This window comes from Setaria italica, chromosome II, assembly GCF_000263155.2.
Source record: "Setaria italica strain Yugu1 chromosome II, Setaria_italica_v2.0, whole genome shotgun sequence".
In the NCBI taxonomy this organism is placed as follows: domain Eukaryota; kingdom Viridiplantae; phylum Streptophyta; class Magnoliopsida; order Poales; family Poaceae; genus Setaria; species Setaria italica.
Genome location: NC_028451.1, coordinates 1,500,314 through 1,517,380, shown reverse-complemented (window position 1 = coordinate 1,517,380; position 17,067 = coordinate 1,500,314). Strand labels below are relative to the sequence as shown.

Sequence of the window (17,067 nt, the reverse complement as noted above, 5' to 3'; positions counted from 1 at the left end):
GATGAAAAAACAGGAAGGTAAATAGATTCACCAAGAAGATACATCTCACTGTGTGTACATGTCAGACAAGACTAGCCTCGCTCGCCTCATCAACAATTCAAAAATTAAAAGATGTAGCTCTTGACAATGGCGGTAAGCAACTTCATCTCATCTTACCAGGGCAAAATTTTCTGAGCCCGCGCATACAAGGTGCTGAGTGCTGGCATATTATATTTACCAGCCAACATAACATCCCTCGAATTTTCCACCAATTTGTACACGTGACTTCTATGATGCAATCGCCTTCGCTCGATTATGCAAGCTTGAAGAGCAAACATGTCGTCCATCAGCCGGAGGTCTGACATGTAGAACGACTAACATTCCCAAACAATTCAAAAAAAAGGGGGCAAGAATTGAAGATGTCAACAGTACAAATTAAACTAAATTCAATATGAGATAAGCAGTATGAAAAAATTGTCAAAAATCTGATGACACGTTATTGAGGCATAGCTAAAGGCTACTCACGCCATGATTACATATTTACTTAACAAGTAGGCTCCAAGAAACTCTAGGCAGACATAGCTTACACAATCTTGAAATGGGACAATCTCATACTATACCTACACACCTGTTGATATTTCTATTAATTTCACCATCGTCTCACTCATGGTATGATTAACTTCTCGAAAATCTTTGCTACTATGTCATAAAAAGCTCAAAGTACTGCTTGGTCAAACTTAGAAACAAAATAAGAAGTGACTGAAAGATTGAATGTTCCAAAAGATGAGAGGATTCAGTATGTTGGTTCCACTTAAGCTTGCCAAGCATGAAGTGAGCGTTCATGCACATAAATCAACACAGAAGTAAACTTGGCATAAATCTTGGGCCACATAAATCTTGAGCGTTCATGCAGCCTCTATGAGTGGATGCAGGAGGCTTATGGTAAAATGTTAGAAGCTTCTCTAGTTAGAAGCTTGGTGTCCATAACTCAGCCTCTATGAGAGTCCCAAAAGGCTGTTTGGTAAAATGTTGAGTTGAGTTTGTTCTTGATTCGCGTTAGGAATCTAGCTTGGCTGTTGAGATCAAACCCAGAGCTTGTTGAGCCTGAACCTTTTGAATAGTATTAATTTTCAACATTCTATTGAAATTTTGGATTGGAAATCTCATCTGTTTCTCATTCCCTGATCCTAGCTTGGAAATTTGGTTCTTGGTGCTCACCTGGAACAACTCTGCAATTGGAATTTGCTTATAGTGAACTAATTTTGCAACTTTCATATTGTTAATTACTACCAGTCTGTTGGCTCGTTTGTTCATTTATGCACGCAGATGACTGTTCTAACTCTGTATATCTTCTTGTACGGAAGGTTTTATCTGGTGAGAACTTTGAATTTTCAATGTGTTATGCTCCTGGTTCATGTTGTTTTCTCCGAATGTTGTTTCCTTTTCTTTTGCATTATTGCATTATTTGACCGAGACATGCTATTCTAACAGGCACTCTCTGGACTTGACTATTCAATATCTCAGCAAGCTAGGTTTTTGGGGAACGCTGCACTTGATGCTGCTTTAAATGCTCAGTTTTTGGTCCAGATTGGTATTTTTACAGCAATACCAATGATAATGGAATTTATATTGGAGCTGGGGCTGATGAAGGTGGGCTCTCTGTTTTTTTTTTTTGGAAAAATACACCTGCTCTTTACTGGGATATTTTAATCTCATCATATTGTTCAACCTTGTGCAGGCTGTTTTCAGTTTTACTACAATGCAGCTCCAGTTTTGCTCAGTCTTTTTCATATTTTCTCTTGGAACAAAAACACATTACTTCAGTAGAACAATCCTCCATGGTGGTGCAAAGGTACAATTGTATTATTTGTTATTACCATTATCACTTCCTAGATTTTTTCTAACAGTTTCCATCATGCAGTATCATGCTACTGGAAGAGGATTTGTTGTTCGCCACATAAAGTTCGCTGAAAATTATAGGCTCTTTTCTCGAAGCCACTTTGTTAAAGTGTAAGTTTACTTTCCAAAGTAATTATAAATTCTTACAGGAAGTTGACCTGTAGTCATGCAATTATATTTCCATAAATGTATAAGGACAGCTATCTTTTTATGTCAATCGTATTGCTTGAAGTATCTTATATTACTGTGCGACATGCCTAGTGCATTAAAGAGGCAGAATCTATGTTTCAAAGTATGGTGTCCAAAACATGAAGACTGTAACCTATGTGTTGACAGCTTAAGGTTATGAATCACACCTGGAAACACCTGATATATGTTTTCCTCGGCATTATAAGGATCTGACACAGCAAGTGGAATCCTTAATTCTAGTTAAGTGTACTTCTTTTGTTAGCTGATGGTCCATCTGAAAGGCATTATTATTGCAGGCTTGAGGTTGCTCTCCTCCTCAACGTTTACATTGCGTATGGCTACACGAAGGGTGGCTCATCTTCATTTATTCTTATCAGTAGCTGGTTCCTTGCTATTTCTTGGCTTTTCGCACCCTACATATTCAACCCCTCTGGTTTTGAGTGGCAAAAGTATGTTTATTTCAATCCCATCTTAAAGTTCTTCCTTGAATTTAGTTGGCTGTTGGCATTGAATTATGGTGACCATTGATTGGGAGAATTGACAGTTTAGTGAGTTTTTCACATTATGGAGAAACACAACACAATACTTGATGAATTATTTGCTCTGGAAGTATAGGGAGATAGTATGCACTATTATTAAAATTGGTTTGAAAAATATGTTCGTTTTTACATGCATAAGATACATGGATGCTTTTTAACTTAATTTCTTTTTGTTTTGGTACTAATGCATTTTGTTGATGCGTATGTATTTACTGTTGCATTTCTTCCCCCTATTTACTGACTATGTTGTTGGAAATAACAGGACTGTGGAGGACTTTGATGACTGGAAAACCTGGTTACTTTATAAAGGTGGAGCTGGGGTAAAGGGTTACAATAGTTGGGAATCTTGGTGGGATGAGGAGCAGGTCAGTAACCATGCACTGTGTTTGAATTATACTTGTTTTAACACTTGGTAATTCGTTCTATTCAATGAAAACTAACACCGTTTGAAAAAAAATTATCTGAATATGTTTATACAGGATCATATCCGGACATTCCGAGGACGTATCCTGGAGACAATCCTTACCCTTAGATTTCTCATTTTTCAGTATGGCATTATGTACAAGCTTAAGATTACAGTCCATAATACATCCCTTGCGGTAAGTCGAGCTCTCTCGATTTGCCATTCTTCAGTGCAAGTTCTTCAATTGCTCAGCCACTTGTTATTAACTAATTATACATTGATATTAAATCTTTATCAAGATTTGCATATACCATATATGTCTTATTTCACCTCTCACTACTTTGATGTTGATCAAGCTGACTGATGGTAGCTCCTCTGCATGCGAGTAGGAGTTAGTATAGCCTATCCTCATCCAAAGGAAAGTAAGAATCTACAAAGTGAGAACTGTGTAGGAATCCTGTAGCTTCATCTTTCAAGGTCATAAAGAATTCAACCAATACATTTCAAAAGTCTGGAGCAACTCCACCGGACCCCTAAACAGGCCCCTACAAAATATTCAGGAGCCAAGGCAAAAGATCGAGGTTTAGTCCCCATACTATGTATAGCCCCTATTTCGGGGAGGTCTCCAAATTACCCCTCTCCCAAGCCCCTAGACTTGGCATGGCATGCTTTACTAAAATTCCTGCCACCAAATTTCTTTCTTTCAAACATATTTCTATATCTAATGCCTTTTATTACTGTCCAGGTCTACGGTTTCTCATGGCTTGTTCTCCTTGTTATGGTTCTCCTTTTCCAGGTTATTTCTGTTAATTGTTTGGACTTTTCACATGTTGCACGTTTTTAAATTATGGGGACGAACTCTAAGCTAATTTTGTCCTATTGTGTTTCAGCTTTTTACCGCAACTCCGAAGAAGGAAACTAACTTGTCGCGTTTTGTTCGGTTTCTGCATGGCCTCCTTGCTATTGGGATTATTGCAGGAATTACCTTACTTATTGTATTCACACGGTTCACTATTGTGGATTTATTTGCATGTGCACTTGCTTTTATAGCAACTGGTTGGTTTGTTTTATGTGTGAGTACAACAACGCCCTCTGTTCGTTTTGATTTCCTAAATGCTTGTATTACATCAGTCTGCTACTACTTATTGATCACACTACTGTTAGATTATATTCACTATAGCTTTTTCAAACTTGTCTTCGTTTCAGTTCATGTGCTGCCTTTTCCAGCTTCCTTTTTTTTTAATTTGTAAACATATATAATTGATGCTGAAGAATGTCTTCCAGTTACATCATCTACCAAATTTGTCAATTAATATAATGATGATCCGTGGATAACTTTTTACTTGTCATGGCAGCTGGCCATCACATGGAAGAGGGTAACGAAAACCCTTGGGCTATGGGATTCAGTCCGGGAGATGGCGCGGATGTACGACGCGGTAATGGGCGCCATCATCTTTGTGCCCATCGTTCTCCTCTCATGGTTCCCCTTTGCGTCGACGTTCCAGTCACGCATCCTGTTCAACCAAGCCTTCAGCCGTGGCCTGGAGATCTCCCGCATCCTGGCAGGAAACAAAGCAAATCAGAAGGCATGAGAAAAGGCCGGCCTCGATCATCTTTGTATCGTCAACTGGACGTACGTTTCTGCTGTGCATTCTTTGGAATTAGCTAGTGAGGGTGATGAACAATTTAGCGAGGGTTATTTTGGACGACAGCCTCTCTGCACATAATTTCCGGAAATCTACTGTTTCCGGTAGTGTATGTCCTCAGTTGTTTCAACGCTAATAATGTAATTGTGTGAAGAAAGTTATTTTTCTTTTGTTCCGATGGTCTAGCAGCAGTATGTTGCATCCATGTTTAACTGTTTCATGTATGAGGACGACTGTTAGTTACTGAGAAATGCCAAATGTTCGGTTGATGGATTTTCTTTGTCACTGTTGTTTAAAGCTCGACGCCAGCTCGAGACTTGAGGGACGGGAGCGTCTGTGACTGCGTTGTGGGACCAACAAGTCAGAAGGTTGGTTTGTAGCCACCACATTCTTGCTTGTGGGCTCAAAGTTTTGACGAACTTTAACAATTTGGGTGTGCCAGCCACGTACTCATGGGCAACATTTTTTTCCAGCGGCATTATTAGTTGGAGCATCACGCCGGCTAGATCGAGCTTAGCTGACACCACATGGGGCAACAATATTTTGTACAAAATATGGTCATAACTATGGTCAGAAGGTTAGTTCTCAAGACCAGGGTTCTTAATTTCGTTTTCACCCTTATTTCGGTCCTCACCGAAATCTATGAAATTCACGCTTATTTTTTTCTCTTAAGTATCCACATCATCAAGATTAGAATTTATGTAAATTATTATGGTATCAAAAAGTCAGAAGTTTTGGCATCACGACAATATAGTACTTGGGATGCAAACCTTAAAGTCAGAAGTTCCAACATCACAAATAGAGAATCTCTTTCATTGTTTAGGATAGGACATCAGTGAAGCACCTAGGCGTCATCTAGACTCTTTCGCACCTTTGGTAAGGGCGTGCTTTGATGATAAATGACAACCATTTAATTGTGACTAACCCTTGTGTTTTAAAGCGGATATATATTGGTTATAATATCATAAGTTTATTTGAATGTTGCCCCTCAATTTGAATTGGAAAGCGGCATGGAGCTAATGCGACAAGGCTAAGGATCTTTCTAGTAACAAGTGTTACAAGGAGATGAAGGACACTTATTGTAGTATAGATTTTTCTAGTTTGTAGCACATGGACCCTACTATTAAGAGGGGTTTGATCTTATGAAGCTAGCCATGAAAATGATGCACACTCAATGCTCTCTAGCACTTTTATTGGTACGGTAGCTCAAAAAACTCATGAAAGATCTTAACAAACATTAATCTTTGCCAAGAGATATGGCAGGTACATTGCATACACACAGACGGGCATGGCTTATTGTTGGAACAAGCTAGGTGTAGGCGCAAGTATCACCCGCATTCTACAGGACATATATGCTGGCAGTACTCGTCGCATTCGCAGTTGCAAAAGTCACATATACAATTCGCCGCAACCGTCATCGCCATGGCAAGCATGGCCAGCATCAGCACGATGGCCACGGCCATCCTCTTGTTCTTGAGCGCCGCCATCATCGTTTCGACCCTCCCTGCAAAATTGAAGATTGATTAAAGAAGAAGGACAGCATCAACAGAAAAATCATATTAATTCCAGCACCAGATTATTATTAATTTGATTAGAAGAAGATGCATGATACCCTGATGATCTCACAACTGCGTCGTCGGATCCAATGCAACTGCGACCAGCTGATCGACTCGGCTACGGCGAACTGGCCGGCTTGCATAGCTAGGGTATATATAGGCTAGGTGGCCGGAGAGATTATTTTTTATGACGCCAGCGGCATTATTTAGTTGGGGCATCACGCCGGCTAGATCGAGCTTAGCTGACACCACATGGGGCAACAATATTTTGTACAAAATTGTACTTGTCCAACAGCTTGCAACAAAGTCAAAGTTCCAACGATATGCAAAAGGTCAGCAGCGTAGAGGGGGGGAGGAGGGGCAACATGTTGGTCGGCTTTGACGGATAAGGAAGGAGGAAGGCTTTATGTAACATCACGTCCTCCAAAACTGCACCGCTCAGTCCTTCAGAGGGGCGGGCACGCGTACACATAGCATACTGCTTACACTTTCGTCCTCGCTTCGTGTAAAAGGGTTAACCCGAAGGTGCTATGGCTGGTTGACAAAGGCTTATAAGTTGGCTTCACCCTTACTCAACTAGCAAGGTGGTACTAAACATGTACACATGTGCTCATGGGCCACATTGGGCCAACCAAATTGGGCCGGGTGTCACATTCACCCCCCTCAAAGAACCCGACGTCTTCGTCAGTACCGTACGTCCAGTGCCGGCGCCATATGCCATGTCGTGTGTCCCATCCAGAGTCTACACGAGCCATGCGCCATATGCCCGTAGACTGACCCGTACGCGTAACCGCGAGGGTCGGTCCAACTCACCCACACATGGGCCAATGTCCAGGAATGTTCCTCTTAGTGCACGACCGTACGTCCAGTGCCGGCGCCATATGCCATGCCATGTGGCCCATCCAGAGCCCACACGAGCCATGCGCCATATGCCCGCACACTGATCCGTACACGCAACCGTGAGGGTCGGCTCTGATACTATTTGTAACAACCCCGTCCTCCAAAGCCACACCGTCTAACCCTTCCGAGGGGTGGGCGCATGTACACATAACAACCTGCTTACACTTTCGTACTCGCTTCGTGTAAAAGGGTTAACCTAAAGATGCTATGGCTGGTTGATAAAGGCTTATAAGTTGGCTCCACCCTTACTCAACTAGTAAGGTGTACTAAACATGTGCACCTGCGCTCATGGGCCATACTGGGCCAACCAAATTGAGTCGGGGGTCACACTATAGTACTAAGGAGGTGGAGCCAATAAGGAATAAAAGGGAACAGAGGTAAAGAGAAAAATATATAATTTAACATATCATTACTGGAAAACATATCATTTTTATTCCATATGGACTAAATTGCTAGAAGAATTGATGGTCAGAGATATAGTTATGTGACTCGACCCTCAAAAAAATAGTTATGTGACTTAGTGCAAAGCTAAAGTGACAAGTAATTTGGAAACGGTGGGAGTAGGAACCAACCATGATGCATGCTTGTGCTGGTCAACTCAAACTGTTAAGGGGGATGTAACACATGATAGGATGATTACTTCGAGGGCATCAATCATTGCTCAAAATAATTATTCTGCCAGCCAAACTATGGTCAGAAGGTTAGTTATCAACACCAGGGTTCTTAATTTCGTTTTCACCCTTATTTCGGTCCTCACCGAAATCTATGAAATTCGTGAAAAATTCTCTTAATTTTTTCTCTTAAGTATCCACATCATCGAGATTAGAATTTATGTAATTTATTATGGTATAAAAAAGTCAGAAGTTTTGGCATCACGACAATATAGTACTTGAGATCTAAACCTTAAAGTCAGAAGTTCCAAGTCAGAAGTTCCATCATCACAAATAAAGAATCTCTTTCATTGTTTAGGATAGGACGTCAGCAAAGCACCTAGGCATCATCTTGGCCCTTTCGCACCTTTGGTAAGGGTGTGCTTTAGCAATAAATGACAACCATTTAATCGTGACTAACACTTGTATTTTAAAGCGAATATATGTTGGTTATAATGTCATAAGTTTATTTGAATGTGTCCCCTCAATTTGAATTGGAAAGCGGCATGGAGCTAATGCGACAAGACTAAGGACCTTTCTAGTAACAAGTGTCACAAGGAGACAAAGGACACTTAGTGTAATATAGATTTTTCTAGTTTGTGGCTCATGGACACTATTAAGAGGGTTTCATTGACATACTGGTTTATATTTATAGAATAGAAAAGTTTTTGGAGGATGAATAAAAGTACATAAATGTTGAACATTACTTGGCCAGTCGGTGAGGTGAATCTATAATACTCAAATTATATTGTTTGCAGGTACTATAAAAGAGGAACATGTATTTGGTAACCACAAGCATATAAACCCAAAATAGAATCGGAGACACAGAAACTGATAGGAAGTAACTTTCCTTGTCCTCATCAACCTTGTCCTCGATGTCATAGGACAGCTCCCGCACTTCCCTTGCCCAGCACTTTGCTTGCTCATCAGGCTCCTCTATATCCGACATCTTTAGGAACGCATGCATGCTCTCTCTAGCTAGGAATTTGACCTCACTTCTTGGCTCCAGTAAGCAGGCTTGTACTCGTCAATCCGAGCCAGCAGCACACCAAGCTTCCCAAGCAGCTAGGGTGCCCAAGGCGCCCTTGCCATACACCACCACTCCCACCCCCATCACCTTCCTTTCGTTGTGCCTTGCTTGCCCTCAAGTTTGCAGCATGTGGATGACTTTTTTTCGAGAGAACAGGAGGGGTGCGAGCCCCCTACTAATTATATATTAATAATAAAAGATAAAAGTTCTAGTTATTACGCACGGGAGGGGAAATAACCCCTAGGCGGAAAGTTAAAGAAAGGGTTAAACAAAGTGTAGCCACACTTCCATTTGTTGAATGCGTCTTGCTCTGGCTTTTAACAAAATATTCTTAAATTCCTAAACGAATTTCCTTTTGCATTGCTCTGGCCTTGGATCCAAGTTATTAAACATCCACTTGTTTCTTGTTGTTCAGATGCTCCATGTCATAAGTACAATGATTTCCATGTAGAATGATACTCCTAACTTTGTTTTGATTTGGCCAATGATGTTCATTGTTGTTCTTGTTGCAATGTAGGTGACTCCTATGCTATTCCAGCATGCTTTGGTGAAGTTGCAAGAAAGGAATAAGTGCTTTACCGTTTCCTTTTTTTGCCGAATGCAAAGGTCACAAGTGTATGATTCTAGGTGCATTTGTCATCTTCCTAAGAGATCCCTTGTACTTAAACGGTCCTTGAGCAGAAGCCAAAAGAAAATTTTGTATTTTTTTTGACACCTTGATCTCCATAGCCAACGAAAAGTTGGATGGATGCTCCTTGTTCCAATAATAGTTTGATACGCTTTTTTGGTTATGAATGCTGGTGATCCCCAGATGTAGGACCAAGTGTCTTTGTCAGTCTGTAAGGTAGCTTAGAGATCCATTGTTGCAAAGCGATAGCCTGATTATGAGCTTGTGTGGTCAAAGGCAGATTGAAATTCTGTATGAGCTGTGGTTTCCCCATTACTGTTTTGAATGTGCTCTTGGAATTCGTAGCGAAGGAAAAAAGCTCTGGGAAATCTAATTTTGATAATACTCCATTCCATAGATCATGCAAAAACAGCGCAACTAACCCTTTGTATCTGTCCCGGAGCTTGACCACATCTTTCCACCAGAAGGAACCTTTGTTTTGTTCACCTGGTAATTTGCCGTTATGGTAGTAATTCTCCCAGAGAAGATGAACCCATGGAATATCCTCCCTGTTGAAAAACTTATGTAGAAATTTAAGAACAGGGCTTCATTTTGGGCACTTAAGTTGATGACTCCCGGTCCACCACTTTCCTTAGGTAGGCATACATGTGGCCATGCAGCTTTTGAAGGCTTCTTAGAACTATGATATGATCCTCTCCAAAGGCAATGTTTTCTGAATTTGTCTAATTGTGTTATGACTCCCTTGTGTAATTTGATTGTTGAGATGTGAAACACCGCTGATGACGATAGTACCGAGTTTACCATTTCCAGTTTTCCTCCTTGACTTAAGAACATGGACATTGAATTCAGTCTTCTTTCCACTTTTTGGATTAGGGGCATATCTTCGATTTGACTGTCCCCAAGGGTAAGCCTAAGTAAATGAAAGGTAGGGAACCTATTTGACATTCAAAAGTGTGTGCCAAGCTTTGTAGCTTTTGTTCAGAGATGTTTAACGGCATCATTACTGACTTTGCATAATTCACCTTCAGGCATGTGGACATGGCGAAGATATGTAGTATTTCTTTTAGTACCATTAACTGATGTGGGCAGGCTTCCATAAAGAGTAATGTATCATCAGCATATTGTACAATTGGAAAGTTTGTTCTTGCTCTCTGTGGTATCGGTAGATTGATGTTCCCTATGTCCTTTTCATGATTTAGCACTGTTTGTAGTAAGTCCGCTGCAAGGACGAAGACGAGAGGTGATAGGGGATCACCTTGTCTTACCCCCCTTTCGCAATGAAAAACCTTCCCCAGAACTCCGTTCAAGAGTATCGATGAAGTTCCTGACCCAAGTATTGCTTTAATCCATTTCAACCACCTGGTGCCAAAGCCTTTATGTTTGAGAATCTCAAGAATTGCTTGATGTTCAATCCTGTCAAATGCTTTCTCAAAGTTCAATTTCAGGATGATCAGGTCTATTTTCGAGGCTTTGCAAATGTGTAAATATTCGTATGCCCATATTGTTTTAATGAACCCATATTGATTATGGTGTATGAGCCTCCTTATGACCTGCTGCAGGCTTTGTGCTAAAAGCTTCGTGATTAACTTCAGTGTGGAGTTAAGAAGAGAGATGGGTCTGAAGTCACCAACATAAATGGGACTCTCTTTCTTGGGCAGTAGTGTGATAAAGGAAGAATTGATGCTTTGTAAGCATAAATTTCCCTCATAGAAATCTTGCACCAATTTATAGAAATCATGTGCTATAAGATGCCAGCATTTTTTGAGAAACTCTACATTGAACCCATCTGGTCCAGGTGATTTGTCATTTGGCAATTCAGCAATTACCCTATCTATTTCTTCTTTTGTGAACGGTTCCTCTAGGCTGAGAAGGTTATCATCTTGTTGCAATAAATCCTGCAGCTGAAAGTACATATGTGTATAATCCGATTCACCCATCCTTTGTTTGAAAGAGTTCCAAAGAACTTCAGCCTTGGCCTCATGTTGGGTTACCTGTGTTCCTCCTTCTGTCATCAGATGCGTTATTGTATCTTTGGTGTTCTTGATCGAGGCTTGTGCGTGAAAAAACCTGGTGCATTCATCTCCCTGTTTGATCCATTTTGCCTTTCCTCTTTGCTTCCAGTATACTTTCTGCTGATGCAAAAATTGCTCCAAATTTTTTGATACGATATGTCTGAAGTTCCATTCTTCGAGTGTCAAATCGCTTGTTTCTTCAATTATATCCATGAATTGTAAGATTATTTTGTTGTTTTAGATTGTCGTTGCCAAACTAGGTAATTGTGCCTTCCATGTTTTAAGACCTCTTCTCAAGTTTTTGAATTTCCCCGTAATCTTTTTAGCTTGATCCACATGGTGCAACGGTAAGTTCCAAGCATGTTGAAAAACCAGTAAGAAATGCTCGTGTTCTAACCAGTAGTTCTCAAATATGAAGGTTTGTGGTTTTGGCACATTTGTTTGGACTAAAACCATACAAGGTGTGTGATCCGAGGTATCTCTCGATAAACCTGTGGCAAAGGTATTGGGAAAGGTGGTTGTCCACGCCGGTGAGATAAAGAACCAGTCCAGTCTTTCTAAAAGTGGGTTTCTCTGTTTGTTGGTCCAGATAAATTTACAACATTTAAGTGGCAATTCCACTAATCTTAGTTTGCTGATGGCGTTGTTGAAAGCCATTATAGCTCCTGGCTTATTTCTATCCTCCGGCCTCCTTAAAAGTTGAAATCTCCCGCTACAAGCCACCATTTATCGTCATCTGTCATCTCAATCTCTTTGAACCAATGAATGGATTCCATTTTTTCTTCTGGAGTACAAGGAGCATATACATTTGTTAGTGTTGACACCGAATTTTGGTCGATAAACCCGGTGAAGTCCGGAGTGGAGAAAAATCATCGGCTATCAGTATGCATCGGCAGGGATCCTGTAGATGGCGTCAAGAGGGAAAGCTAGCGTGTGCATGCAAGCATGGCGTTCGAATTGTTGGAATTAAATATTTCCTAATCTAGATGCCTCAGCCGAAATCAGTATAAGATAGAAACTTCATCGAGAAAGACTCTGCGGAAAGGGAATTAGAGTCCATGTATTTTAGTATTTCCTTTTATTTAAATATTTTGTATTAGGCAAGTCCCGTACGACTCATGCTAGGAGTCATTAGTTTGGGGTATAAATATGTGCCCAAGGTCATTGTAATTTTTATCACACGATCAATAAACAAACATATTTACTTTTACCTTTCGGCTTCACGCCATTGCATTAGGAGTAGGAGTAATGTAGCTTCTCGATGAGTTCCTTCTAGCAAGCTGGGCTGCATCGACCTCGATCTCCGGAAGCTGCAAGTTCCCGTCATCAGGTGTTCTAGACTTTAACTACCAGGCGCATCGTTGTGGTTTCGTCTAGTTTCATCTACCAGTTATCGAGTATCTTGGATCTTTGACTTACGGCGAATTGCTTCTGTCTCGATCTACGGTATTCACCAGTTATCCCGCCTTGATTAAGCTTGCATCGACTGATATTTATCTGTTCTATCATCTTGCCATTTACGACACATTAATTGTTATTAATTCTATTGGAATAGATGATAGATCCGTTTTTAATAGCCTGGTGCATCTTAATCTTGACTGCCCCTCGAGTGCCGTTGGAATTGAGTTCTATTATGATTGGATTCATCGGCTGACAAGGTTTAGATTGGTGTCCTGCTGAGTGTTTATAGGCTGCAACTATCGGGCGCATCACTGTGGTTTCACCTAGAAATATTGGTCGCGATATCAGTTTAGATCTCATTAGCTTGTAGCTCTGGTTGTGGTGGAGCGAGAGCTCGATGGCGCTCTGTTTCCTATCGGCTTTCTAGCCGATGATTATCGTGAAATTATATTGAATCGGCTGATAGCCGGTGAACTACTCACCCTCACCAAGAAGTATTGTCTCTACCTTGTCAGTTGAATGGTTAAACTGACTGGCACGCCCGCGCACACTACGCGCACCAATTTGGATTCTGCACTGGAGTTAAGCACATCTTCTAGGTCCTCATGTGCTGATGTAGGATCCACCACCATCAGAATTTTGCGTCAGTTGGAGTTAAGGGAGTATTCATCGGCTTGTTGGAGTTACTTCAAGTCAATATAATATTCCAACGAGAAGAACCGATTGATGATGTTAATTTCAATCGGCTGCACATTGTACAGATTAATTTGATGCCAGATTAATTATGGAGGAGACCGATACAATGTCAACACCATTAATTCTTACTGCCGATGTTATATATGGGCCAGTTTAGAAACAAGCGTAGGTACCAGTTTTCTCCTGTCACTCTGCAGGTGAATTGTGCGTAAGCATTCTGAAATTCTAAAGTGCCATTGAACTTTGCCTTGTTCCAAACTATTATTGATCCCCCCGAATTCCCAACCGAGGGCAGAAAAACAAATTCATCCAATGAGTGAGGACAAATTTTTTTTGATATATACTTGATCAAACGCTTCCCTTTTGGTTTCCTGTAAACATAATATGTCACATTTGGATTCATTTATCTTACTTTTAATCGCGTCCCATTTTTCCACTGAGTTGATCCCCCTGACATTCCATGACAGCACTCCCCAATTTCTTTTGCCTTGAGTCTGATTCATTATGAACTCTGAATAATATTGGTTGTGCAGCTTCTGCTCACAACACCGTCATTTCTATGGAACAAACCGGTCATATAAAACACTGAAAACTCCCCAATGTTTGCCAAAGTACATAACGAAAAGGCAAAATGAAGCCAGATAATCCAACTAATTAACCCAAGCATGTTTACCCACCAATTCACGACAAACGATATTGTTTTGTGGGCCCCATCCTCCCACTAGACATCACTGCAAGGTGTCTTAACATCATTATAAGACAAAAGATGATGACGAAGGCCCCAAATCAGTTCTCGGTCCTCCTTCCTGTGGCCGAGCATTCTCCTTCTTCCACCTCCTTGATGCTCTCGTTGCCCTTCTGTCTCTTTGAACTGGCCCCTCTCTTGTCACCTATCAGGTTGGCTGTTGGTGGCTTGGTTCGGAGAGTTGCTTCAGATAACTTCTCTTTGCTTATCTTGCAGAAGTCCTCCCCAATGGCCACCATTGCCTTGGTCGTCAGGGTAGGTGGTACAGCAGCACAGGCCAGGCAGTTCCTTGAGTTGCAGCTCGTATGCTTGAAACCAGCATTGCGGCTCCTTATCCTGGGGCTCCTTCTTGCCCGTGTTTCCACCAGTGGCGTTGACATTTTGATCTTTCTCTGAACACGGGGACCAGGATTAGTTGAGTCATCATGAATATCGTTATCTTGAATTTGAGTATTTAAACATGCAGGTGTTGCATTTTGAGGACAGGCAATTGGAAGTGATAGAGACATTGTTGCACTGATTTTGCCTCCAGACATTAACAATTCACGAGCTTTTGAAGATAAGAATGAACTTGCCCAGTCAAACTTATTAGGTGTGAGCAGCTTAACAGTAAAAAAAGGTGCCCATTCATTAGAGATAGTGATCACCTGTTCAGGGGAGCCCTCCATGGAGAAGAATCTAGCCCAAAGTTGTTGCAGATCTGGGCTAGAAACTGGCTTGTTGTAGGCCTCGTTCAACCTTGCAGCCCACCCTGGATCAGCATCATTACTGTGTCCTGATTCAGCTCTGAACATGTTTACATTTAAGTCTATGTTGAACTGTGCTTCTGGCCCACCTTCCTGATTTAACTGAATTGGGTGGAGGAATTGTCCACCTACGTGTTCATTCTCCTGGTTTGGCCCCATGTTCTGGACCCCCTGAACTGGAAATGGCATGTGCTGCGCATTCTGTTGGGCCACTGGAATCTGCCCATCTTGAACATTCTGAAGCTGCTGAATGGCGGGAATGGCCAGAACAACCACCTGCTCATTTTCTTGCTGGACTTCTTCTTGCACTTGTTCCACTTGAACTTGCTGCTGCACACTTTCCCCAGAACTATTCCCCTTTTGTCCACTGACATCTGGGGTTGAAAAGGAAGGGAGAGGTACAGACAAACTCAGTTGCAGATCCATCTCTTCCTGATGCTGGTCCTGCTGCAGGTCCCCTTGCTCTGGTGCTTGGTTTTCCAGGTCTTGAACTAGTAGTTGCATCTGGGCCTGTATGTGCTCCTCCTCATCAGGGTCCTCATTTAAGTCTGGCAGTGGCTCATTTTGCTGATTGTTTGGATTCTGAATTCCCAAGAGTACAGCCTTTTGATTTTAGGTCTTTCAAGCACGGCCTTCAGGTGGAGGCAGCTGTCTGGCAGGAGATCCTTCTCATAGATGCCAGATATCTCCTCTCGTGGGGGAAAAAGTACAAGAAACACTGTGAAATAATTTTTTAAAAAAATAATATGATAGGTAAATAAGTATATAATATGGTCCTTGGGTGATCCCGGCCCGAGAGTTCACCCAGTTGGTGCTGGAAATAAAAATGCAGCAAAGATAAGCTGATGGTCGTCAGACAGCAACACCACCCACACACCCTGCCATATGCTACTGCATGGCATAATTACTGATTACATATGCCAACAATCCGCCATGGACAAAGCACATCATCATGTACTTCCTCTGTTCTTAAATATATAACACTTGTTTACTTTTTACTCTAACTTTGACCACCAATATCAATTGAACGAGTAAGTTAGCTAAAGTAAAATGCGTATCACTATATCTATTATTAAATGTACTTTACTTTATATTTTAACTTGTAGGTTTATCTATTTAAAAAAATTTGTAGAAAAAATGAATAGTCAAACGAATGAAAAAAAGTCAACGGTGTCATATATTTAAGTATGTCTATTATCAAATGTACTTTAGATTTAACTTGTAGGTTTATCTATTTGCAAAAAAAATTGTAGAAAAAATGAATAGTCAAACGAATGAAAAATAGTCAACGGTATCATATATTTAAGAACAGTATATTTTAATTTGCACAAATCGACACCCGCGGGGCAGATGTCTCGATCCTAGCCCTGCACAACCAGGCAAGCATCATCCAATCATCACAGAATGTTTTCATCTTTCACGCCATGGGATTATTCCCCCAGGTCAGGCGCCTTCTCGGCAAGCACGCGGCCGTTGCGGGGCAAATCAGTCGCATTGATTTATGTTTATTGGGCAGCAAATCCGTTGGGCTCAATCAGTCCCGAATTGCAATGCAGTGGTGCAACGCTAGATCGATATCTACTGGTCAATCCTACTTGCACAGCAACCAATATAATTATGCCAAAGAAAAAACTGAAAAGGAAAATTAAGGAGAGAAGAAGCTCACCGGCACCGTTGCACAGCGGCGACTATGGAGGTCGCCAGGTTGGCTCTGTGTGTGGGTGGGTGGGTGATGGGTGGCGGCACCGCGCAATGATTGGCCTAAGTACTGGCTTCTGTTCGATCTGGCTGGGAGCGGAGTAATGCGTCGGTGGATGTGGCGAGATGCATTCGCTTTGTTGTGTTGCATAACGGGTGTTGGGTAATTGGATTTGTTGGCTTGGTACTGTGTGACAAGAGAATGCGTTCGATGAATGGCAATGTTGTGAGAGGTGGTTCGGCTCTGATCGAGTCCGATTAGTGCTGAATTCGGAGAAATTATAAGTATGTGCTCCGCTGGATGCTCGGCGCTGATTCCATTAACTTTCAAATTTTGATTAACTGCTGAT

The 17,067-nt window shown here is 41.4% G+C and overlaps 2 protein-coding genes across 2 annotated transcripts; one reads left to right on the top strand and one right to left on the bottom strand.

Moving 5' to 3' along the window:
• Nucleotides 1–1,254: 1,254 nt before the first annotated feature.
• LOC101767939 (callose synthase 10) lies at nucleotides 1,255–4,601 on the top strand (the record flags this gene model as incomplete). The annotated part of the gene is made up of 10 exons (XM_004958848.1): nucleotides 1,255–1,353; nucleotides 1,471–1,629; nucleotides 1,718–1,831; nucleotides 1,901–1,989; nucleotides 2,364–2,516; nucleotides 2,869–2,971; nucleotides 3,086–3,205; nucleotides 3,755–3,805; nucleotides 3,900–4,082; nucleotides 4,365–4,601. Coding segments are annotated over 10 exons (1,308 nt in total), but the record flags the coding sequence as incomplete, so codon positions are not given.
• Nucleotides 4,602–14,104: 9,503 nt separating this feature from the next.
• Nucleotides 14,105–16,213, bottom strand: LOC105913708. The gene is made up of 2 exons (XM_012843529.2): nucleotides 14,921–16,213; nucleotides 14,105–14,665 (listed from the first exon to the last, which is right to left on the bottom strand). Exons 1-2 carry the CDS (start codon nucleotides 15,521–15,523, stop codon nucleotides 14,315–14,317), a joined length of 954 nt encoding a protein of 317 aa, XP_012698983.1. The 5' UTR covers nucleotides 15,524–16,213; the 3' UTR covers nucleotides 14,105–14,314.
• Between the last annotated feature and the right edge of the window lie 854 nt (nucleotides 16,214–17,067).

What these genes read in the sequence shown, in the direction of transcription:
- LOC105913708 (XM_012843529.2), bottom strand. Translation starts at nt 15,523, where the DNA reads ATGCAACTACTAGTTCAAGACCTGGAAAACCAAGCACCAGAGCAAGGG. An exon ending in TGGAGGGCTCCCCTGAACAG is followed by an intron (nt 14,666 to 14,920) that starts GTGATCACTATC and finishes CCCCGTGTTCAG; the next exon opens with AGAAAGATCAAAATGTCAAC.